The following is a 24,952-nucleotide window of genomic DNA, read 5'->3' on the forward strand; positions in this document are numbered from 1 at the left end:
TGTGTGCGTGTGTGTTGGAGAGTGTGAGAGAGAAATAGAGAGTGAGTAATTAAGGTTATACTGATTATGATTATGCGTGCGTACACACAACTGTGCGACTAAGTCTGAGTGTATGAGTGTGTGTAGGCATACACATGCAGTGTATTATGCAGCTGGCGAACTTGTGTCTGATGGCCTTTCAATCATGACTTATTGATAATGGGCCGTGTAATTAGTCTGGCCCCTGCTAGCACACAATACAGCACTTCCTGATGCACACACACTTTCAGTCGCAGCCACTCCAGGCTGTTTATTAACTATGGGCCATTTGACTGCTGTTTATTTGAATACGTGACTGAGCGGGACCAGGGTGCAGAGAAGCAGAAGTGGCTGTGCATGGCAGATTAGAAACTAAATGGGGAATGGAGGTTTCTCAAACGGCTTGTGCCGAGTTAGGATTTGTAGTGTTCTTGAAGTGAAGAGGCACTGTTAATGAGTTATTCTCATCATTCTCCAGTCAGTTTGTTAAACCACCGTAAATAGAGGTTACATTAGTCCTCTTCAGAATGGAAAGGGCCTTCCACACACAGTAATTACAGCGGCTGTGGTCTATGTGGTATAAAACTATTTTCCTAGTATTCCCACTGTTGCAACATTCAGTCAATACAAACGAGGTGAACCCAAAGAATGAATCTCCTTACTTGTGTGTGTGCGTGTGCGTGTGTGTGTGTGTGTGTGTGTGTGTGTGTGTGTGTGTGTGTGTGTGTGTGTCAGATGGGGATGAGCTATTTGTGACGAGGTCTTTAGTGCGAGAGTCATTAGTCTATTGTGCTGCTATGATGTCCAATCCTCCTGTCAGGACCACTCAATAACAACCCAACTGTGTACAAAACCCAACTGCCGGTTTACATTTTTTTACATTTTACATTTTAGTCATTTAGCAGACGCTCTTATCCAGAGCGACTTATTTATGAAATACAATCACTACAATGAGACATCCTTTCACCCAGGAAAATTCAGTGACTGCTGGAAGGTATCTTTTTACACAGTGTTATAAAACAGAAGCATTTTTGTAAAACACGTGTTAGCTGGATGCTATGCAACAATGTAATGTAATGCAACTTCTTTTTATTCTAAAAGGAGAATAAAATAATGAAAATGTAAGGGCTTTTAAATTCCCTGTAATCAAGAGAGAATGAGAGTGTAGTGAGTACAGACACACAGAGAGATGGAGAGGCTGACATAGACAGAGCTGTGTCTTACCGTCGTCAAGGGTGATGTCCTGCAGGCCGATGGATCTGAAGGTGGGCTCTCTCTCCTCCGGCTCCTGCTTGATGTTCACACTCTCCCCCTCTGTAGGGAAGGGGCTCTGCTGGGGGGCAAGGGGGTGCTGCTGCACGGGGTTGCTGCTGCACGAGCCTGGGGACAGGCTGGACATGACAGGGCTGCTGGCCTGGGGACTGTGTGCTGGGGGGCCCAGAGGGCTGCCGGTGGGAGAGGGGGAGGTGGGCGACTGGTAGGGCAGGGAGTGGAGCTGGGGGGAGGATGGCCCGGAATGGGGCGAGGGAACCATGTGGGCTGGAGGGGCACTGGAGGTAGTGGGACAGGAGGCAGACCTCTGGCTGGTGGGGTGGTAGCCCCCCATAGCTCTCTGCAGCTGGGGGGAGGGCTGCATCGGATGGTTGGGGTGGGTGGGTGAGGGCTGGCCCATGGGGTGGTTGGGGCGGGTGGGCGAGGGCACCTGGCTAGGGTTGGGGGGGCAGTGGTAGCCCATGGAGAGCAGGTGAGGGGCAGAGTGGGAGGAGTGGGTCATGGGCTGGCTGTGGGGGGCCGTGGAGATGGGGCTGTGGGGGCTGGAGGCCTGCTGGGCGGAGGTGGATGGGGAGGAGTGGTACACCATACCCAGCCCCATGGGGTGGGGGTGGGAGGCCCCGGGGTCAGACTGCTGCTGGTGGTAAGGCATCCTCTCATAGCCCTGCGGAGCCCCAGTGTTCATGTTCATGGAAAGGCTGGGCTGGCCATTGTAGGGCAGGTTGGGATTTAGGTTGCTTAGGTGGCCGGGGTGGGTGTGACTCTGCTGCACAGGATGGTGTTGGTAGGAGGGCCTGTTGGGAGGGGCTGGGCCCGGATGGAACGTCATGTGGCAGTCAGCAGGCGTGTGGAGGCCTCGGCCCTGGAGGTGAGGCAGGTGCTGGAAGGAGGGGGAGCCCATGAGGGGGCAGGCAGGCTGCAGAGTATGGAGGCTGGAGCCGGGGCCCGCAGCCAGGCCCCGGGGAGAGCTGGACAGAAGGCCGTCCGGTGGGTGGCCCTGCTCAGGGGAAGGCAGCTGGGTGTGGGTACTGCGGACCAGGCTGGCAGCATGGGCCAGGGGCATGGACATACCAGGCATGGGGGGCACAGCAGGGGGCCCTTCCATCTCTTCTCTGTTGTGCTCCTGCTTCACCAGGACTGGAGACAGTGAGCGAGAGAGAGAGAGAGAGACAGAGACAGAGAGAGAGAGAGAAAGAGAAAGAGAGAGAGCGGTAGACAGAGAGAGAGAGACACTCAGTATGGGAAACCAACACATTGCCATTCACATGATACCAGCATTAATATATTCAAATCTTTCATTGCAGCCATAAATATTTTGGTGACGTATGTGATGATTATGACAACAGATAATGAATTCCAAAGAAAAACACAAGGCAGTACTCATTTGTTTTACCAAATTCTGGAACACCACAAATAGCCAAATCTCAGGATTAACTTCCCAATCAACATCCACCAAGTCAAAGCATTGTGGTTCACCCAAGTTCAGAATGTATGTGTTAACTAGATTAGAACACAGCACAACTCTGCTGTGTACCAATCAGTGACCTATTTCCCAATCTGGTGCTTGTGACCGGGCAGGGTTTTGTTTTGACTCAGCTCTGAATCAGAGAGAGGGAGCATATGTTGTTGGGTTTGGGTGCCATCATGTTGACTACAGTATGGGGGGGAAGCAAAATGCCTTCCAGCCATGCTGAAACCAGGAGGAGGACAAACCAGTTCACAGCCCCTAGTACCCCTACTACCTCCCCGGGCCCTCCCTCTGACAGGCATGTTACTGAGAGAATACAGCCAGGAAGACTTGTGTCTGAGGGGGAAGGGACAGAGATACTGTGATAGATTGGGTTAAATGGTGCTTTTGAATTATTTTTTCCATGTTTTTGTTTTGAAGGGGAAAGACACTGCGATATTGTAGAGACAGAAGGGTGTTCCTCTGGACTATGCTGACAGCACCTATCCATACTTGGCCAACCCTAATGACTAAGTTTTTCTTGTCTTGACCACCTGACCAGGAACAACTGAGAACCCTACACATTCTAATCGTGACATCCTCTTTAAGGGATCTCAGAAGTTAACTGATGCTCTTTTCTCACAGTTCATCCCTAAACTGCGCCGTGCCAGCCAGGGCCCTACTACCCACGCACACTAGGTAGCACAGTGTGATTGGTGGGCCGGTGATGACACAATTAAGCATGCGGTGTCCGTGGTAACAATAGTGGCGTCTACACTGACAGAGCAGGCTTCCTGTGCTGTGCTCTAATTGGCTGTCCTGGTAGGGTAGCGTGGAAAACAGGAAGCACTTGAAGAGTGGGCGACGTGCTGCAAACGGAGAGTGGGTGGATGGGCACATACACATCTAAACGCACGCACACACACTGCTGTGGTAGATATCAGAAATTGCTCACATGTCATTATATTCCGCCAACACAGTTTTCATTTTGACTAACGTTGGTTTGACGTTATTGTTGGAAAACAATAACAATATCAAGTAACTATGCATGGATTTGACTTAATGAGAAACATTAGGAAACTGTAGAATCCACGTAAAAAAAAAAGCCTTGGAGAGATTTCATTTTAGACAAACAACACCGTTTGAAATTCCCACAATTCCTGTGTGCAGTAAAATGTTCCTGGAGAGCAGAGATTTGCATACTAAAACTTAAATGCAAATACACATCATAAAAAGACAGCAATAGAGTTTCATGGTGCTTTACATGAACAGTTTACAGGTGCACATGTAACTGTTAGTGGAGGTGCCCCTTCTTTAACCACAGCTATGCAAACTGGGAGGGAAAGTTCAAAGCTCTCCAAAACCGGGTTAGTTAGCTAAGCCCAAAAGCAGGATCCTCGGCAGTGTGTGTATGTTTGTATGCGTGTGCTGCTGCTTTCCATGGCTGTATCTGCTTTCTGTCAGTCCCCCTGAGAGGTCAACAGAGGAGTGAAAAGCAGGTTTCAACGTGACTCCATTTGATCCTGTTCCAGTATGTCTTTAGAACACTCCCACTGTCACACATACGACACAATTGCTACATCATATAAATGTGGTTGATGAGATGTTAGCTAAACACCGCGTGTTGCCATATCTAATCATCTGCAGTGGAACTTAACCGCCAGTGATTCTAAATACTTGCAATTCAAGCACTATGATTGGTGTAGAATGTAGATCCTCCTACCTGACAGGTAAGTGAAGCGTTGTGATTGGCTCCTTTTCCGTTTGCCGTTACACACATAGAAGTGCACCTGAACAGCAGAGGTCACGGTCTTACTGTGGTAGGGAGGGACCTCGACTACGACGCTCGACTGGGAGAAGGAACCAACACAGTCAACGTTTCCACTTCTCACAGACATTCACATTAGTCAGGATACTTTAGTAATAATTCATGAATAATGCTACATCAATATAACAGCTGTAAAAATATAGCCTAATGATACAGAATAATATACATCATGTTTGTGACAGCTAAGTTACAGAGAGGTGTAGAAAGCTTATGTTCTACTTACTCCTTGACTTTTCTCATGGATGATTTTCGCCTCCACTTCCCACTGGGGTCTTCCATCTAAAAAGACAAAAAGAGAGGGAGAAGACATGACAGATGAGTAAAACACATTGTAGGACTCCATTTTGACAGACGGCAAGATCACAGCATTCCCACTCCAGTCTGGGCCTGGCGAGAGACAATGCATTCAGCTCTTTGTCTGCTTTTCAAATTATGTGTGAATTAATTGAATAAATGATGGAATGGCACCCAAAGGGATTCAGCATAGAGTCAACCCACCTCCTCCTCCACAAAACAGATGGAGTCAACAGACAAATTTGACACAAAGGACTCCATCAAATCCTCCCCTAATTGAATTGCCAGCTCTTGGACTAATTCCTATATCAATGTGAATCTGGGAGGAAGTGAATTATAGTATCTGCCAAATAGTTTTCAAATAGAAAACCAAGACCATTAAATCTAAAGATCATATAGTAATGCTGAGTTGAATAAGTCAAGTAGCTCAATGCACCTGACATGCAATACACTCCAGCCAAAGAACCTAATTATGAAGACAATCTATGATCATTGCACTATATTTCAGACCCATCTTTAAGTCTTGTGTAATATATCTTCTGGGTTACTGTCTATTTTCCTAATGATCATCATGTCAGTGTAAGACTCTCTGCCCGAGCAGACATGGCTCAATATGAACCACAGAAGATCTTCGGAAAGCAGAGGGATTTCAATTGGTTCTGGCTGGGGGACCAGAAACATCTCAATGATGTCATCTTTATGGACACAAAAATTCTGTGGAGAGTATTTTTACAGCTATTAAAAAGTAATCGAAGTCTAAATATCCTGCAATTTGTCTTGCCTGGTTAACATTATGGAGAGACGAGTGGAATAACTCTATTTATTCAAAATCCGTGCCTCCCTCCTCCCTCTGCCGGTCGGTCCACCATGCGCTAGGCTACATTGCGCTGCCAGAGTTCTGGCTGGCTTAGGAAAGGAAACATCCTCTTATTTTCCAGTTTTCCTCCTACAGATCTAATGATCTGGCCAGACATCTTAGGCATCCAGCCATTCAGAAAAACAGTTGAGAGAATTATAACGGGCTGCTGCAGTTAAGGAGAAGTCACGATCATCACAACTACTAAATCAGAAATGTACTCAGCTACTACTGCACAACTACTTTTTTTATATTTTTATTTCACCTTTATTTAACCAGGTAAGCTAGTTGAGAACAAGTTCTCATTTACAACTGCGACCTGGCCAAGATAAAGAAAAGCAGTTTGACAACATACAACAACACAGAGTTACACATGGAATAAACAAGAGTACTGTCAATAACACAATAGAAAAAAGAAAGTCTATATACAGTGTGTGCAAATGGCATGAGGAGGTATGGCAATAAATAGGCCATAGTAGCAAAGTAATTACAATTTAGCAGATTAACACTGGAGTGATAGATGAGCAGATGGTGTGTAAGTAGAAATACTGGTGTGCAAAAGAGCAGCAAAGTAAATAAAAACAATATGGGGATGAGGTAGGTAGTTGGATGGGCTATTTACAGATGGACTATGTACAGCTGCAGCGATCGGTTAGCTGCTCAGATAGCTGATGTTTAAAGTTAGTGAGGGAAATGTAAGTCTCCAGCTTCAGCGATTTTTGCAATTCGTTCCAGTCACTGGCAGCAGAGAACTGGAAGGAAAGGCGGCCAAAGGAGGTGTTGGCTTTGGGGATGACCAGTGAGATATACCTGCTGGAGTGCGTGCTACGGCTGGGTGTTGTTATCGTGACCAGTGAGCTGAGATAAGGCGGAGCTTTACCTAGCATAGACCTCTAGATGACCTGGAGCCAGTGGGTCTGGCGACGAATATGTAGCGAGGGCCAGCCGACGAGAGCATACAGGTCGCAGTGGTGGGTGGTATAAGGGGCTTTGGTAACAAAACGAATGGCACTGTGATAGACTGCATCCAATTTGCTGAGTAGAGTATTGGAGGCTGTTTTGTAGATGACATCGCCGAAGTCGAGGATCGGTAGGATAGTCAGTTTTACTAGGGTAAGTTTGGCGGCGTGAGTGAAGGAGGCTTTGTTGCGAAATAGAAAGCCGATTCTAGATTTGATTTTGGATTGGAGATGTTTGATATGAGTCTGGAAGGAGAGCTTACAGTCTAGCCAGACACCTAGGTATTTGTAGTTGTCCACGTATTCTAGGTCAGATTGATACTGCAGTCACTTACAGTTGAGAGTAAGTAGGTACAACTCTTTTTAAATGGCATGATGCCACGCTAACTTGCAATTGCAAATGGGGCTGTTTCATGCTGTTCATAACGTCACATATGGATCTGATTACATCTGACTGCACCTGTGTTACTTCTCCACTTAACCAAAGGGCTCCCCAAAACAATCTGCCCTAATGCCTGCTGAAAGAATCCCCATCTTTACAATGGGATCTTATAGCTGTACTGTAGTTATAGGCTAAGTCCTGTACATCTACAGTATTCTGCTTTTCTTTCCAAACACTTCCCCTTCTAATAGCCATCTATAGTAGATGGCCCTACTCTGATCTCCTCTTAACTGGTAACTGTTCAGAGAGATAACATACTACTTTAGTTAGGAAGACCCTTGATCTCATCCTAACAGAGGCAGATGACAGTCTTTGCCCCAGTAATCCTGTGGTGCATTTGAGCTCTATAGAAGAGTCTGTGGAGATTCCACCGTCCCACAGAATGAAACAGAACAGGTTTATAACATAAGCCACTTTAGGCTATTGTATGTCTACTGGGAGGTTCCATCTCTTCTCATGAAAGAGGGGCTCTAGCTACTCCTCTAGGTATCTGAGTCAGCTTTCTGGTAATGACTGAATAATGACCTTGGGTGCCTTAGCTCTGTCTGATTTCAGCATACTAAGTGGATTTCTGCAGCACATGTTGACATTCAATAGGCAGGAGAGAGGAGGGAGAGGGCCCCACATGTCCTGCCACCGTCCTTCGCCCACCACTAAACAAGCTCCAACAGGAACCTACCCGACGACGGAGAGAAAACACATCCATCCACCCCTCCCTTTCAGAGAAAAAACATGTTCTATATACACTCCTCTCTCAGAGAGTTAAAAACACACGTCCATGTGTTATGATATCTACCAAAACAATGAGGGCTAAGCTATTCAGACAGCTAGAATAACTGCAGCTTTTAGACCTTTTGTATGGAAGAAAGGAAAAACACTGGTGCCTGGTGTGTTAAATGCAATTTCAATTCAACCACAGTTTTTTACATCATCCTCCCCTCACCTTCTGCCCTCATCAAGGCCCTACAGTAGTCATTACAGTAGTCAGTCAGTAGAGTCAGTCAGTAAGTACAGTAGAGCCAGTAGTCAGTACAGTACAGTCAGTCAGTAGAGTCAGTCAGTAAGTACAGTAGAGCCAGTAGTCAGTACAGTAGTCAGTCAGTAGAGTCAGTCAGTAGTCAGTAAATACAGTAGAGCCAGTAAGCCAGTATAGTCATTACAGTACAGTCAGTCAGTAAGCCAGTAGAACCAGTACAGTACAGTCAGTCAGTAAGACAGTAGAGTCAGTAGGCCAGTATAGTCATTACAGTACAGTCAGTCAGTAAGCCAGTACAGTACAGTCAGTCAGTAGTCAGTATGCCAGTATAGTCAGTACAGTAGTCAGTAAGCCAGTAGAGTCAGTACAGTAGAGTCAGTCAGTAAGCCAGTATAGTCAGTACAGTACAGTCAGTCAGTAAGCCAGTTGAGTCAGTAAGCCAGTAAAGTAGTCAGTCAGTAAGCCAGTAGAGCCAGTAAGCCAGTATAGTCAGTACAGTAGTCAGTCAGTAAGCCAGTAGAGTCAGTAGAGTCAGTAGAGTACAGTCAGTCAGTAAGCCAGTAGAGCCAGTAAGCCAGTATAGTCAGTACAGTAAAGTCAGTCAGTAAGCCAGTACAGTCAGTAAGCCAGTAGTCAGTAAGCCAGTAGAGTCAGTACAGTACAGTAGAGTCAGTCAGTAAGCCAGTATAGTCAGTACAGTACAGTCAGTCAGTAAGCCAGTACAGTCAGTAAGCCAGTAGTCAGTAGGCCAAAATAGTCTGTCAGTAGAGTCAGTCAGTATAGTCAGTCATTCAATCTAGGGGTCCCTTTCCTCTGTTTGATGAGGTTCACTCTGGTCAAATAATATTTTTTTCCCTCAGAATAATAATAATGCATTTTTCATATTCCCCTCCCTCTGAGCCAAACTGCTCCCTCCCTCCTTCCCCCAGAGCAGGTAATAAAGTGATAGAAGTCAGCATGAAGCCAATGGATGTGATCCCGTTTCATCTGGACAGAGGGAAAGGACCTTTCTGCTTTTCCTAGCATTAGGAGGTGATGAGCGAACGAGCCAAAGACCAGACCTCACACTGACAGACCTGCTGTAGCCAGATGGACCAGAGTTCGCCTGCCTGCATCATTATGGCTCCCCTTCTTCAACTACCCCTCTCCCTCCTCCCCTATCTGCAGTGCAGTCCAGTCCATTGACATAACTAACTGAAGCCCACAAAGAACTGGTAAACTGGATGGACACACACAACCAACTCACTAAAATACCTCGAGATTCCATAAACCATAGAGAGTCCAGTAGAGATTCCATAAACCATAGAGTCCAGGAGATTCCACAAACCATAGAGTCCAGTAGAGATTCCATAAACCATAGAGTCCAGTAGAGATTCCATAAACCATAGAGAGTCCAGGAGATTCCACAAACCATAGAGAGTCCAGGAGATTCCACAAACCATAGAGAGTCCAGGAGATTCCAGAAACCATAGAGAGTCCAGTAGAGATTCCATAAACCATAGAGTCCAGTAGAGATTCCATAAACCATAGAGTCCAGTAGAGATTCCATAAACCATAGAGTTCAGTAGAGATTCCATAAACCATAGAGTCCAGTAGAGATTCCATAAACCATAGAGTCCAGTAGAGATTCCATAAACCCTAGAGAGTCCAGTAGAGATTCCATAAACCCTAGAGAGTCCAGTAGAGATTCCATAAACCCTAGAGAGTCCAGTAGAGATTCCATAAACCGTAGAGAGTCCAGTAGAGATTCCATAAACCGTAGAGAGTCCAGTAGAGATTCCATAAACCGTTGAGAGTCCAGTAGAGATTCCATAAACCGTAGAGAGTCCAGTAGAGATTCCATAAACCTTAGAGAGTCCAGTAGAGATTCCATAAACCGTAGAGAGTCCAGTAGAGATTCCATAAACCGTAGAGAGTCCAGTAGAGATTCCATAAACCGTAGAGAGTCCAGCAGAGCTTCCATAAACCGTAGAGAGTCCAGTAGAGCTTCCATAAACCGTAGAGAGTCCAGTAGAGCTTCCATAAACCATAGAGAGTCCAGTAGAGCTTCCATAAACCATAGAGAGTCCAGTAGAGCTTCCATAAACCATAGAGAGTCCAGTAGAGATTCCATAAACCATAGCGAGTCCAGTTGAGATTCCATAAACCATAGTGAGTCCAGTAGAGATTCCATAAACCATAATGTAGTACTTGTTATCAACTGGTGCCTGGAGATAGGGATCCCTGTTACCCAACCCTCCTCTCCTCTGTGCATTTAGGAGCGGCGCGCCACCACCGCATTTATTTGTATGTATGCCCCAGGAAGACCCCATCCTACCCCCCCAGGAAGACCCCATCCTACCCCCCACATGAAGACCCCACCCTACCCCCCCAGGAAGACCCCATCCTACCCCCCGCAGGAAGACACCATCCTACCCCCCACATGAAGACCCCACCCTACCCCCCCAGGAAGACCCTATCCTACCCCCCACATGAAGTCCTCACCCTAACCCCCGCATGAAGTCCCCACCCTACCCCCCGCATGAAGTTCCCATCCACCAACCCCCGAATGAAGTCCCCACCCTACCCCCCACAGGAAACAGTGACTATACATTAACTAACTAACCACAATAAACGTGTCTTTCACGCTCAACGTGATTCCACTGTTGTACTCTGTTTATGGAAGGAGGAGGTGGAAAACTCTGTCATTACTACTCTCTTACTCTCCTCTCTTTATTCCATCCCTCCATCCGCTCCCTCCAATCAGGCATGTTCTGCAATAAGCATCTGGATTAGCCTTGATGAGGGACAATTTACACAAACCAGATCATCATTATCGCTCTCTTTCCCCCATGATGACACACATCATTTTTGCAGGGCCCAAGTTTCCTCCACTCCACTCTTAGGGTAAACTCTCCACTCCTAGGGTAAAAGGTTTCCACTCAATTTCTCAAAATAATGTATCTTAGTCAATAAGTAACAGCACCCTTGACTCTCCTCCGTGTTTGAACTTGATTCAGTTTGGCCTCTTTCACAAAGCTATGGTGGGCAGGCAGGGACTGGTTCACAGAATGCTGTCACCCTTTCACAGTTTCCATCCTGGAACCCGCCCATACTTGTGTTTTATTATTGAAAGAGTTAGAGGAGGGAGAGTCTAAATAGTGGGTTGTAGTAAGCTAAGTTCAACCCAAGCGATTAATGAAGAGGTACAGTATGAGCAGAAGGACTGACCACACTCAGAGACTCTCTCTTCTTAAGTTTAATACACTAAACAGGTCAGGGCAGGGCTAAATATTAACACTGATAAGGACTAGAGAGAGACTGAGGAGCCAGGTGTAAGCAGTAGACTGTACTGTGTGAGTGTGTGATAACCTGTGTATCAGTCGGTAGCCAGATATGCTACCCATCTTTCTCTTGGGATGGACAGAAACGATCAGAAAAAGAGATTGAGATCCATTTTTAGTGTCTTTTGCTCTTGAGCTATGTGTGTATTATAACTCAGAACTCTTGTAGTAACATTCCATGGATGACAGAAAAGAGATTTAAATAGTAGAGCAGTGCTAGTGGGCGGGATAGCAGCATGGTGTGGAACGCACCCCAGGGCTGTAGGAGGCATAGGACTGTTCTTTTTCCAGGTGTTTCTATCTAGTTGGGTCTGACTCTTCCTCCGCAGTCAGTAAATCAGCTATTGGAACCTGTTTGAACTCTGTGTTGCAAGAGGTGATTGGTGATGGTGACGTTCTATCTAGAGTATGTTGAGAAGGGTCCTTACACTCCTGCTGTTTTCTACACAACAATAGTTACGTTGTTGCAACAGTGCCTCTTCAACCTCAGGAGGCTGAAGAAATTTGGTTTGTCACCAAAAACACTCAAACTTTTACAGATGCACAGTCGCGAGCATTTTGTCGGGTTGTATCACCGCCTGGTACAGCAACTGCTCCGCCCACAACAGTAAGGCTCTCCAGAGGTTAGTGAGGTCTGCACAACGCATCACCAGGGTCAAGCTACCTGCCCTCCAGGACACCTACACCACCCGATGTCACAGGAAGGCCAAAAAGATCATCAAGGACAACAACCACCCGAGCCACTGCCTGTTCACCCCGCTATCATCCAGAAGGCGAGGTCAGTACAGGTGCATCAAAGCTGGGACTGAGAGACTGAAATACAGCTTCTATCTCAAGGCCATCAGACTGTTAAACAGCCATCACTAACATTGAGTGGCTGCTGCCAACATACTGACGTAATCTCTAGCCACTTTAATAATTAAAAATTGTATGTAATAAATGTATCACTAGCCACTTTAAACAATGCCACTTCATATAATGTTTACATACCCTACATTACTCATCTCATATGTATATACTGTACTCTATACCATCTACTGCATCTTGCCTATGCCGTTCGGCCATCACTCATCCATATATTTATATGTACATATTCTTATTCATTCCTTTACACTTGTGTATATAAGGTAGTTGTTGTGAAATTGTTAGATTACTTGTTAGATATTACTGCATGGTCGGAACTAGAAGCACAAGCATTTCGCTACACTCGCATTAGCATCTGCTAACCATGTGTATGTGACCAATACATTTTGATTTGATTTTCGATTTGATTTTAGTTAAGCTGGAGGTACAGTACCTAAAGCAACCCAGATCTTGGGTCAACTCACTGGATCCAAACTACAGAGAATTTGCTACTGTGGATATTCTAAGCTGTTTAATTTGTATTAACCAAATAGTATTATATACACTTGGAGTCGGAAGTTTACATAAACCTTAGCCAAATATATTTAAACTCAATTCCTGACATTTAATCCTAGTAAAAATTCCCTATCTTAGGTCAGTTAGGATCACCACTTTATTTTAAGAATTTGAAATGTCAGAATAATAGTAGAGAGAATGATTTATTTCAGCTTTTATTTCTTTCATCACATTCCCAGTGTGTCAGACGTTTACATACACTCAATTAGTATTTGGTAGCATTGCCTTTAAATTGTTTAACTTGGGTCAAACATTTTGAGTAGCCTTCCACAAGCTTCCCACAATAAGTTGGGTGAATTTTGGCCCATTCCTCCTGACAGAGCTGGTGTAACTGAGTCAGGCTTGTAGGCGTCCTTGCTCGCGTACGCTTTTTCATTTCTGCCCACTCATTTTCTATGGGATTGAGGTCAGGGCTTTGTGATGGCCACTCCAATACCTTGACTTTGTTGACCTTAAGCCATTTTGCCACAACTTTGGAAGTATGCTTGGTGTCATTTTCCATTTGGAAGACCCATTTGCGACCAAGCTTTAACTTCCTGACTGATGTCTTGAGATGTTTCTTTAATATATCCACATAATTGTCCTTCCTCATGATGCCATCTATTTTGTGAAGTGCACCAGTCCCTCCTGCAGCAAAGCACCCCCACAACATGATGCTGCCACCCCCGTGCTTCAATGGTTGGGATGGTGTTCTTCGGCTTGCAAGCCTCTCCCTTTTTCCTCCAAACATAACCATGGTCATTATGGCCAAACAGTTCTATTTTTGATTCATCAGACCAGAGGACATTTCTCCAAAAAGTACAGAGCAGCCTTTCAGGTTATGTTGATATAGGACTCGTTTTACTGTGGATATAGATACTTTTGTACCTGTTTCCTTCACAAGGTCCTTTGCTGTTGTTCTGGGATTGATTTGCACTTTTCACACCGAAGTACATTCATCTCTAGGAGACAGAACACGTCTCCTTCCTGAGTGGTATGACAGCTGCGTGGTCCCATGGTGTTTATACTTGCGTACTATTGTTTGTACAGATGAACGTGGTACCTTCAGGCATTTGGAAATTGCTCCCAAGGATGAATCAGACTTGTGGAGGTCTACAATGTTTTTTCTGAGGTCTTGGCTGATTTATTTTGATTTGCCCATGATGTCAAGCAAAGAGGCACTGAGTTTGAAGGTAGGCCTTGAAATACATACACAGGTAAACCTCCAATTCACTCAAATGATGTTAATTAGCCCATCAGAAGCTTCTAAGGCCATGACATCAAGCTGTTTAAAGGCACAGTCAACTTAGTGTATGTACAGTTCTGACCCACTGGAATTGTGATACAGTGAATTACAAGTGAAATAATCTGTCTGTAGACAATTGTTGGAAAAATGACTTGTGTCATACACAAAGTAGATGTCCTAACAGACTTCCGATTTGTGGAGTGGTTGAAAAACGAGTTTTAATGACTCCAACCTAGGTGTATGTAAACTTCCCACTTCAGCTGTATCTGATATAAGACCATTGTAGCAAGAGGACAATCTAAAAATAATCTCTCCTGATCCGTTGGACTGTTCGACCATGTGAATTAAGAGTCAGCTGGTGGGTCAACACTATTTTATTTTAAAAGGGAGACACCATAGAGACCAACATCCCTTTTACAAGGGAGCCCTGCATACTGTATACACAGTTTACAAAATAAAGTCAAACACAATATAATACAAAAAATCAAGAAAAACAATCACATTCCTTAGCAAGGATGTCCCTAAGGATTTCCCCCCTGTGTGTGAGACGCTGTGTGTACAAGTCTCTTACCAGGGCCCTTCTCCAGGAACATGACCTTTGATTCGGGGAAGAAGTTGGATCCTGTGATGACCATCTCCTCTCCCCCGCTGACCAGACAGCCGGTCAGACTGGCCTTCTCTACCTGGGGAAGCTCCTGGGCCGAACGCTGGGCTGGGAGGTTAGAGGAGAGGGGTTTACATAGGCAGCAATGTACATATGAGAAAGATAGAAAGAGACAGAGAAAAAGAGATGAGTGGGGGGGGTAAAGAGAGAGAAAAGGGCTGAGTGTGTGTATGTGTGTATCTGGACACTCACAACACTCCACGGGGATGGATGCAGCCTGTAGAGAGAGAACCTTCCCATTGGGCTGGGGAATGTGAACACGAAACACCACTCGCACACGCGTGTTCTTCCGCCCGATATCAGTCTCCCCCTTCCGCAGCTCAATGTCTGAGTTCCGCAGCTTCAGGATGCCAGCACAGTCAATACTGCAAGAGAGATAGGGAGGGGAGCTAAGCAACACCCCCCGATTGGGTATCAATTAAGCAATTCATTAGGCTGAATGAAAGGCTGAATGAATTCCATAATAAACCTTTGCCATCATATTGTGAAAAAATATCCATCTGAGTCAAATTACAAAGTGTAAATGCAGTAAATATGATTTATTAATGCTACAGCTATGAGGGGAAACACCAAATCTAAGACAAAACAGCTTGGAAAACCAGAGCCTTCGAAATAAAAGACTAAATATATACTGTGGTTAATGTAGATCCATAAATAAGGGAATAAAGTGTATTGAAAGCATATTCTGCTTGGTGGGAAATTCTCATATTTTCCTACTGAACTTAACCCTCCTGTTGGTATGAATTAAGACAAATAAAATTCCTCCTGTGTGTATGTATGTATGTATGTATGTATGTATGCATGTATGTATGCATGTATGTATGCATGTATGTATGCATGTATGTATGTATGCATGTATGTATGTGTGTCTGTCTGTGGATATTCCGATCCTGTTTGATCATAAACGGTTATTTTTACACTTTCAAGGTCTTCCTCTGTGCTAGGAGGTAGTGCTCATAATTCAACTGAGTAATGTAATCCTTGAGCGACCATGACACCCACCTGGCAGACATATTGTTTTCGGGAAGCAGAGGAATCTCGAGAACTTTGGTGCTGGAGATGATGATCTCCTGGCTGGCGGTGGCCACCGTTTTCCCAGTGATCCGATGCACCTGGTAGAAGGCGTGAGGTCTGAGGTAGCGGTCGTCTGCCGTGCCGATGAACATCTGTAGGTTGACAGGCTTCTCGTTGTAGCCCATCAGCTGAGACAAGGCAGAGATACGGAGGGAAGGGGGGAGAAAGAAAATCAGAAAAAAAACATTAGTATGTAGATAGAGTCCATATGAGCATCGCACTTCCAGGACAATCTGCACATTTCCTTTACTTCCCAATGCCCATTTCTCTCTTTTCTGGAGGGAGTCTAGCCTAAATGTCAGCTTCAAACGTTCAAGTGAAAACCCCCAGTCAGTCAGGAATTTCTGGCAGGATCTCTGGAGATTCATCTGGATCCCTCTACTTGGCCTCCAAGCAGGTCAACACACACACACACACACAAACACGTTCTCCTCCTCGAACTAAAGACCCTCATCATTTTCCCCTTTGTCTACTCTCTGTTTTAACAGGGATCCCAACCAGCATGTGCACAATTACCTCCAAAATCCCTTCTGCAGAGGAACCACCATCTCAGACCTTAGCCCAGTAATTTCCGAGACAAACCCCCAACAGGTCGGAGCTACCCAAAAAGACCAAGCAAAAAACGAGGAGACACGTTTTCAAAACACGAGAGAGAAAGGAGAAAGACCATGGAAATGGAAAGGGAGTGAACAAAAAAAAATCTATCTTGAAAGACATTCTTTGGTGCACCACAGTACCGGAAACAAAATGGCTACAACTTTACTGAATGGAGTGCAAACTTGGAAAAACAAGTCACCAAGGATATGATCTTCAACTCATTCTGTGTGGTCTATCGTGCACCTTTTAAAGAACCTTTTATTGGTGAAGCTGCGGTTTTGGGTTCTAGAATAAACCTGTCAGTGAAATTGCCAACCAACGCCCATGACCCTGATCCAGCTGTGGTGCCAGTGCCAGCTTGGCCTGAGCCCTGGGCAGCCTATGCAGCTGCTCTCTCCTTCTTGGCTCTTTCAGGAGCCAAAATGGCCACCAGCCTGCCATGCAGGTGAGAGGCCCTCCCCTTCATTCTCTCCTCAGAGGGACAGAGAAAACACCGACAACACAATCCCACTACTGTTAGGAATGTTGTGCTTGGCAGGGGCCGTGACGGCAGGATGGCACCCCCTCCACCACCACTTCCACCCACCACCTGCCCCGTACCCACCTCCCCGGCCCAGCCAAGCCACATCCAACCCCTGGCTCCACCGCAGCTGGAGGGTTACCCCTGCTCCCCACCCTGCGTCACACACACACACCGGTGTTACCGTTTGGGGAAAGAGAGAAAAAGGTTAGGTGTGGAAGGAGAAAAATAGAGAAAAGAAAGGAGGGGGGTTTGAGGGTGGGAGTTGTCATTATGCAGTTGGTCCACAGAGCAACAGCAGCCAAAACAGCGAAATGATGGTCTGGATGGAAACAAGTGTACCTGAGAAAAACACCAACCACCAAAAATCACATGCAGCTAGGTTTTAAAATATTTACTTTCTCTGAAACCAATTATTGGACATCCTTTTCCTTTCCAGCTCCAACTGAAAGCTTGACTGTGGTGGTGTGTGACTATTTTCTCTCTGACTAAAACACATAGATGGGACCTAGCGGGGTCAGAATAGAGGTATGGGGGCCTGTTGGGGTCAGACAGAGTCAGTGGAAACGATGTGTTATGTTTAGTGGTCTTTGAGAGAAGACGAGTCCCCTGGGTATCATACAGAGTGGTAAAGACCTCTACTACTATAACACTGAAGACAGGAGGAGGGTTCTAATCAGCATAAAGCCTCAGTGTTCTGAATAGGGGTAGGGAGGTGAGGTAGCCGGAACACACAGTCTGCAATACGATGCTGGTCAGGGGCTTTGTTTACTCAGTGAACCCTAACCCACCCCCTCTCCCTGACCTCTGTGTGTTTGTGTGTGTGTGTGTGTGTGTGTGTGTGTGTGTGTGTGTGTGTGTGTGTGTGTGAGTGAGAGAGAGAGAGAGAGAGAGAAAGGGGGCAGGGTTTATGATGACCTGGCTCCTCATAGGCCTAGTTACAGGTTACAAGGCCCGGCTGGTCTGGTCTGGCTGGTTAATTCATCTTCAGGGTAGCTGACAAAAAAAATTAAAAGCAGGCCCAGCAGCTGCCCACTGCAGCCCTGCCAGGCTCAACTCAACCAGGTTAGGTCACTCTCCTCTCTGCTTTGCAGCTCCACCTATTTATACAGGCAGGCACATCTAGGAAAGCACCAGCAACACATGGAGACCTTTAGACTATGGGTGATTAGACCTGTTCTGTTCCATTTGGACTTCATTCTTGATTCTTAACCTTTCAACACACGGCAGACACATTACAGCTGAGCAGTAGGCCTACTTCCAATTCAGGTTGATGTGGTACTGGACAATTTGTCTCAGTTAGAACTTCCAGTTCCACAACGCATTGTTCATGCTGAAATACTGGGTGCTTACTAATCAAATGCAGCCACTGCTTTAATGAACAAAAACCAAAGCATTTTGATATTGCATGCATTAGAACAATGGTACCTGGTGGTTAAGTCAAGAGCACCTGGCAGAGGGGCAGACACAGGCTTAGGATAGAACTTAAAGGGACAGGGAAAGCCCCCTAAAGTCATTCCTAGCTGGACGTCTTGGAAGTGTGTGTACCCTCTAAGCCTGCTCCTGTTGAACCTACGGTCTACAGGCTGATATCTAGGAGACAATCTGACTCCTCCCTGACCCTGCACTGACTACGCTAAGAAGCTTTTGGGCGGCTGGGGCGAAGCATGCGAGGTCACATCCTTGTCTCACGCTGTGACACACACACACACACACACTTCGGGCGATCAGCCTCAGAGGTGGTGCCATTTCGCCCGTCGAAACAAGGCCAGAGTCAGGGATAGGGCCTGTGGCATCCACAACACATGGGCACCCAGCTGAGTGGACAGGGTTGGTGAACAGTCCAGCCTAGTAATGGATTAGTCCTTCAGAGCTTTTAAAGAGGAAGAGAGGTGCACTATAATGGTCTCTTAGATCTGCAAATAGGAGAAGTAGCATTGATTTAACCCGACCTGAATACAGAAACACAGCTGTTATAGTGGTATTAATGTTGTCCTACAGGACTACTCTTTATAGTGGGAGTCACTAATATTGTCCCTACAGGTCTTTGTAGGGTACCAGGTGAGACTAGCAGAAAGGTAAAGTCTCATAAGAAATAGAGTGCAACGAATCTCTGAGACAATGGATGTGCAGACTGACTGCAACTCCAAATGTCAAAAAAGCTTTTCTTCATTTTGGCAATTGAATATATTTAGATGTGCTGAAAGTTGTTTATACAATCAACATTACTTCCTGTATAATATCCCCCTATTATGGGGTCATCCTCAATCCCTAGAGAACCCCATCAACATGAAATACATCTAATAGCTAACTAGTGATAATTATCATTACAATTACCTGTGATCGTAAACAAAACCTTAATTCTACTTTCAAAAAGCTCAAAGTCATTAGGCATGGTTTTATGAGGTGCTTTACGGTCTGTTATTACTAGTATAGATATGGGAAGCGGACTATGGAAGTGAGTACTGACTGACTGACTGACTGACTGACTGACTGACTGACTGACTGAGTGTAAATCTGCGAGTGTGTGTGCGTGTAAATCTGTGAGTGTGTGGCGTTGTAATGTTTATTCACAGTTCACAGCACACCATGTGTGTTCCAGACAGAATATAGCGACTTTATGTTTCTGTGTGGGTGTGAAACTGTGAGTGCGCGGGGGGGGGGGGGGGGGGGGGGGGGGGGAGAAAGAGAGAGACAGAGGAAAGGATGTGAAGAGCACTACAGCACAAAACGTGGTCAGAAATCAAGTATTGTTATTGTTTTGTGAAACCATGTTTCGTACTGAGGTGCTTTTCGCGTCTCTAAACCAAATACTCTGATCACATAAAATACTTTGAACACGTGCAGTTCATCCTGGAGTAGAAGTTTCTGTAAAGACCTACTACACCAAGTCCTCTCTCAGTCTCTAGAGTCTATAACACGAGGCCCAGGTCTGGTGTAGAAGTTTCTGTAAAGACCTACTACACCAAGGCCTCTCTCAGTCTCTAGAGTCTATAACACGAGGCCCAGGTCTGGTGTAGAAGTTTCTGTAAAGACCTACTACACCAAGGCCTCTCTCAGTCTCTAGAGTCTATAACACGAGGCCCAGGTCTGGTAGCGAGCCGTCATGTTATCAAACACACTCAGCAGATGTAGGCTGCTCCAAATGAAATAATACGGCAGGTAAAACTGATTAGGGCCTGACTGTAGAGTAGAAAAAGCCCTGCTTCAGCACTCCCAGTGGGTCAACACCACACGGTTAAACAGAACAGAAATAGAAGACAGAGATGGCTAATTTAGCAACCTCTGACATTTAAAACTACTTCCAAAATAACTATTTTCTTTGCAATTTCCGTTTTTCAGTCCCAACATCATAGCAAGGCTATGTTCTGGGCCAAATACTGTAATACGTAGTGTTATGTAAACATAACACTAGGGAAAATAAGCAAAAAGGGCAAATAAGCAAAAAATACAGACACACACACACGTAGACACAGGTAGAGTAGACACATGCAGACACACACACACACACACACACGTAGACACAGGCAGAGTAGACACACACAGACACACACACGTAGACACAGGCAGAGTAGACACACACAGACACACACAGACACACACACGTAGACACAGGCAGAGTAGACACACACAGACATGTAGACACAGGCAGAGTAGACACACACACACGTAGACACAGGCAGAGTAGACGCACGCAGACACACACACGTAGACACAGGCAGAGTAGACGCACGCAGACACACACACACGTAGACACAGGCAGAGTAGACACACGCAGACACACACATGTAGACAGGCAGAGTAGACACATGCAGACACACACGTAGACACGGGCAAGAGTAGACACACACACACACACGTAGACACAGGCAAAGTAGACACACGCAGACACACATGTACACACAGGCAGAGTAGACACATGTAGACACATACACACACACGTAGACACAGGCAAAGTAGACACACGCAGACACACACACACGTAGACACAGGCAAAGTAGACACACGCAGACACACACACACGTAGACACAGGCAAAGTAGACACACGCAGACACACATGTAGACACAGGCAGAGTAGACACATGCTGACACACACACACGTAGACACAGGCAGAGTAGACACACGCAGACACACACACACACATGTAGACACAGGCAGAGTAGACACATGTAGACACACACACACACACACGTAGACACAGGCAGAGTAGACACATGCAGACACACACACACACACACACGTAGACACAGGCAGAGTAGACACATGCAGACACACACACACACACACACACATGTAGACACGGGCAGAGTAGACACACGCAGACACACACACACACACACACAGACACGGGCAGAGTAGACACACACACACGTAGACACGGGCAGAGTAGACAAACACACACACACAGACACGGGCAGAGTAGACACACGCAGACACACACACACACACGTAGACACAGGCAGAGTAGACACACGCAGACACACACACACATGTAGACACGGGCAGAGTAGACACACACACATGTAGACACAGGCAGAGTAGACACATGCAGACACACACACACATGTAGACACGGGCAGAGTAGACACACACACACACAGACACGGGCAGAGTAGACACACACACATGTAGACACAGGCAGAGTAGACACACGCAGACACACACACACACACACACACACGTAGACACAGGCAGAGTAGACACACGCAGACACACACACACATGTAGACACAGGCAGAGTAGACACACACACATGTAGACACAGGCAGAGTAGACACACGCAGACACACACACACACAGACACGGGCAGAGTAGACACACACACACGTAGACACGGGCAGAGTAGACACACACACAGACACGGGCAGAGTAGACACACACACACGTAGACACGGGCAGAGTAGACAAACACACACACACAGACACGGGCAGAGTAGACACACGCAGACACACACACACACACGTAGACACAGGCAGAGTAGACACACGCAGACACACACACACATGTAGACACGGGCAGAGTAGACACACACACATGTAGACACAGGCAGAGTAGACACATGCAGACACACACACACACATGTAGACACGGGCAGAGTAGACACACACACACACACAGACACGGGCAGAGTAGACACACACACATGTAGACACAGGCAGAGTAGACACACGCAGACACACACACACACACACACACGTAGACACAGGCAGAGTAGACACACGCAGACACACACACACATGTAGACACAGGCAGAGTAGACACACACACATGTAGACACAGGCAGAGTAGACACACGCAGACACACACACACACAGACACGGGCAGAGTAGACACACACACACGTAGACACGGGCAGAGTAGACACACACACAGACACGGGCAGAGTAGACACACACACATGTAGACACAGGCAGAGTAGACACACGCAGACACACACACACACACGTAGACACAGGCAGAGTAGACACACGCAGACACACACACACATGTAGACACGGGCAGAGTAGACACACACACATGTAGACACAGGCAGAGTAGACACATGCAGACACACACACACATGTAGACACGGGCAGAGTAGACACACACACACACAGAGACACGGGCAGAGTAGACACACACACATGTAGACACAGGCAGAGTAGACACACGCAGACACACACACACGTAGACACAGGCAGAGTAGACACACGCAGACACACACACACATGTAGACACAGGCAGAGTAGACACACACATGTAGACACAGGCAGAGTAGACACACGCAGACACACACACACAGACACGGGCAGAGTAGACACACACACGTAGACACGGGCAGAGTAGACACACACACACGTAGACACGGGCAGAGTAGACACACACACATGTAGACACAGGCAGAGTAGACACACACACACACACGTAGACACAGGCAGAGTAGACACACGCAGACACACACACACACATGTAGACACAGGCAGAGTAGACACACACACATGTAGACACAGGCAGAGTAGACACACACACATGTAGACACAGGCAGAGTAGACACACACACACACACACACACACACACACGTAGACACAGGCAGAGTAGACACACGCAGACACACACACACATGTAGACACAGGCAGAGTAGACACACACACATGTAGACACAGGCAGAGTAGACACACACACATGTAGACACGGGCAGAGTAGACACATGCAGACACACACACACGCAGACACACACACACACAGAGACAGAGACCCAAACACGCACCCTCTGCCTGCTTGTTTCACATTCCTCACCTCACATCCCCCACCAAATCCATGGTTGGTGTGAAATACCACGGGAGGGTGGTCTCTGCACTTTCTTAACCTCCTCAAATCCTCTGGGACCAGCTGGTCAATAAGATCTGATGGATCACGTCAGTCAGTAGTCATATTAAACCTGCTGACATTAATACCAGTCACATGTCTGACACACACCGCACTGCTGCTGCTGGATATAGGTCTGCGTCCCAAAAGCCACCCTTTTCCCTACATAGTGCAGTAAGTGCACTACTTTCGACCAGGGCTCTGGCTGAAAGCAGGCAGCTATGTAGGGACTAGAATGCCATTTGGAACACAACCACAAACACAGCCACAAACACAGCCTGCTAGGTTACCTAAATATAAAACTGCTGGATACCATTACAGATTCAGGTCTAAATAAAGAGAGGCTTATTTTGGTTCTCAGTGGCATCTGTTCCACTGATCCAGTATTAGAAGAGAAAACAGCCTGGCCGGCTGGGCCCGGAGAGAAGAGGGTGACATGCAACAAGGAGAAATTTAAAACAGCCTTTGAAAAGGCAAAACACAAGTGTTGATGGATGGGTTGGGTTGGGCTGGGCTAGGCACCGTATCACCAACAGAAGCGTAGCCTGCCAAACTTCACAGTGAGAGGGGCATGTTACACCATGCCTAAATCCACCCTCCCTCCCCTTTCCCCTCGCTCCACACCCCCTTCAGCTCCTCACCTCTCCCTCCTCGCTCCTCACCTCTCCTCCACACCCCTTCAGCTCCTCACCTCTCCTCCACACCCCCTTCAGCTCCTCACCTCTCCCTCCTCGCTCCTCACCTCTCCTCCACACCCCCTTCAGCTCCGACCTTCTCCCTCCTCGCTCCTCACCTCTCCTCCACACCCCCTTCAGCTCCTCACCTCTCCTCCACACCCCCTTCAGCTCCTCACCTCTCCTCCACACCCCCTTCAGCTCCGACCCTCTCCCTCCTCGCTCCTCACCTCTCCTCCACACCACCTTCAGCTCCTCACCTCTCCCTCCTCGCTCCTCACCTCTCCTCCACACCCCCTTCAGCTCCTCACCTCTCCTCCACACCCCCTTCAGCTCCTCACCTCTCCCTCCTCGCTCCTCACCTCTCCTCCACACCCCCTTCAGCTCCTCACCTCTCCTCCACACCCCCTTCAGCTCCGACCTTCTCCCTCCTCGCTCCTCACCTCTCCTCCACACCCCCTTCAGCTCCGACCTTCTCCCTCCTCGCTCCTCACCTCTCCTCCACACCCCCTTCAGCTCCTCACCTCTCCTCCACACCCCCTTCAGCTCCTCACCTCTCCTCCACACCCCCTTCAGCTCCGACCTTCTCCCTCCTCGCTCCTCACCTCTCCTCCACACCCCCTTCAGCTCCTCACCTCTCCTCCACACCCCCTTCAGCTCCTCACCTCTCCTCCACACCCCCTTCAGCTCCGACCCTCTCCCTCCTCGCTCCTCACCTCTCCTCCACACCACCTTCAGCTCCTCACCTCTCCCTCCTCGCTCCTCACCTCTCCTCCACACCCCCTTCAGCTCCTCACCTCTCCTCCACACCCCCTTCAGCTCCTCACCTCTCCCTCCTCGCTCCTCACCTCTCCTCCACACCCCCTTCAGCTCCTCACCTCTCCTCCACACCCCCTTCAGCTCCTCACCTCTCCCTCCTCGCTCCTCACCTCTCCTCCACACCCCCTTCAGCTCCGACCTTCTCCCTCCTCGCTCCTCACCTCTCCTCCACACCCCCTTCAGCTCCGACCTTCTC

General features: G+C 47.1%; 1 protein-coding gene across 4 annotated transcripts in view; it reads right to left on the reverse strand.

Moving 5' to 3' along the window:
- nfatc3a (nuclear factor of activated T cells 3a) overlaps positions 1–24,952 on the reverse strand; it is a 76,395-nt gene that overhangs the window by 11,248 nt on the left and 40,195 nt on the right. For 3 of the 4 annotated variants that reach the window (XM_029767900.1, XM_029767903.1, XM_029767902.1), the window contains exons 4-9: positions 15,726–15,925; positions 14,916–15,112; positions 14,631–14,771; positions 4,789–4,844; positions 4,461–4,587; positions 1,243–2,427 (exon numbers count right to left, since the gene is read on the reverse strand). In XM_029767900.1, coding sequence (XP_029623760.1) covers positions 1,243–2,427; positions 4,461–4,587; positions 4,789–4,844; positions 14,631–14,771; positions 14,916–15,112; positions 15,726–15,925 — 1,906 coding nt within the window. The remainder of the gene's footprint in view (positions 1–1,242; positions 2,428–4,460; positions 4,588–4,788; positions 4,845–14,630; positions 14,772–14,915; positions 15,113–15,725; positions 15,926–24,952) is intronic. The other variant, XM_029767901.1, reaches the window with a different exon arrangement.

This window comes from Salmo trutta, chromosome 12 (assembly GCF_901001165.1).
Source record: "Salmo trutta chromosome 12, fSalTru1.1, whole genome shotgun sequence".
Lineage (NCBI taxonomy): Eukaryota > Metazoa > Chordata > Actinopteri > Salmoniformes > Salmonidae > Salmo > Salmo trutta.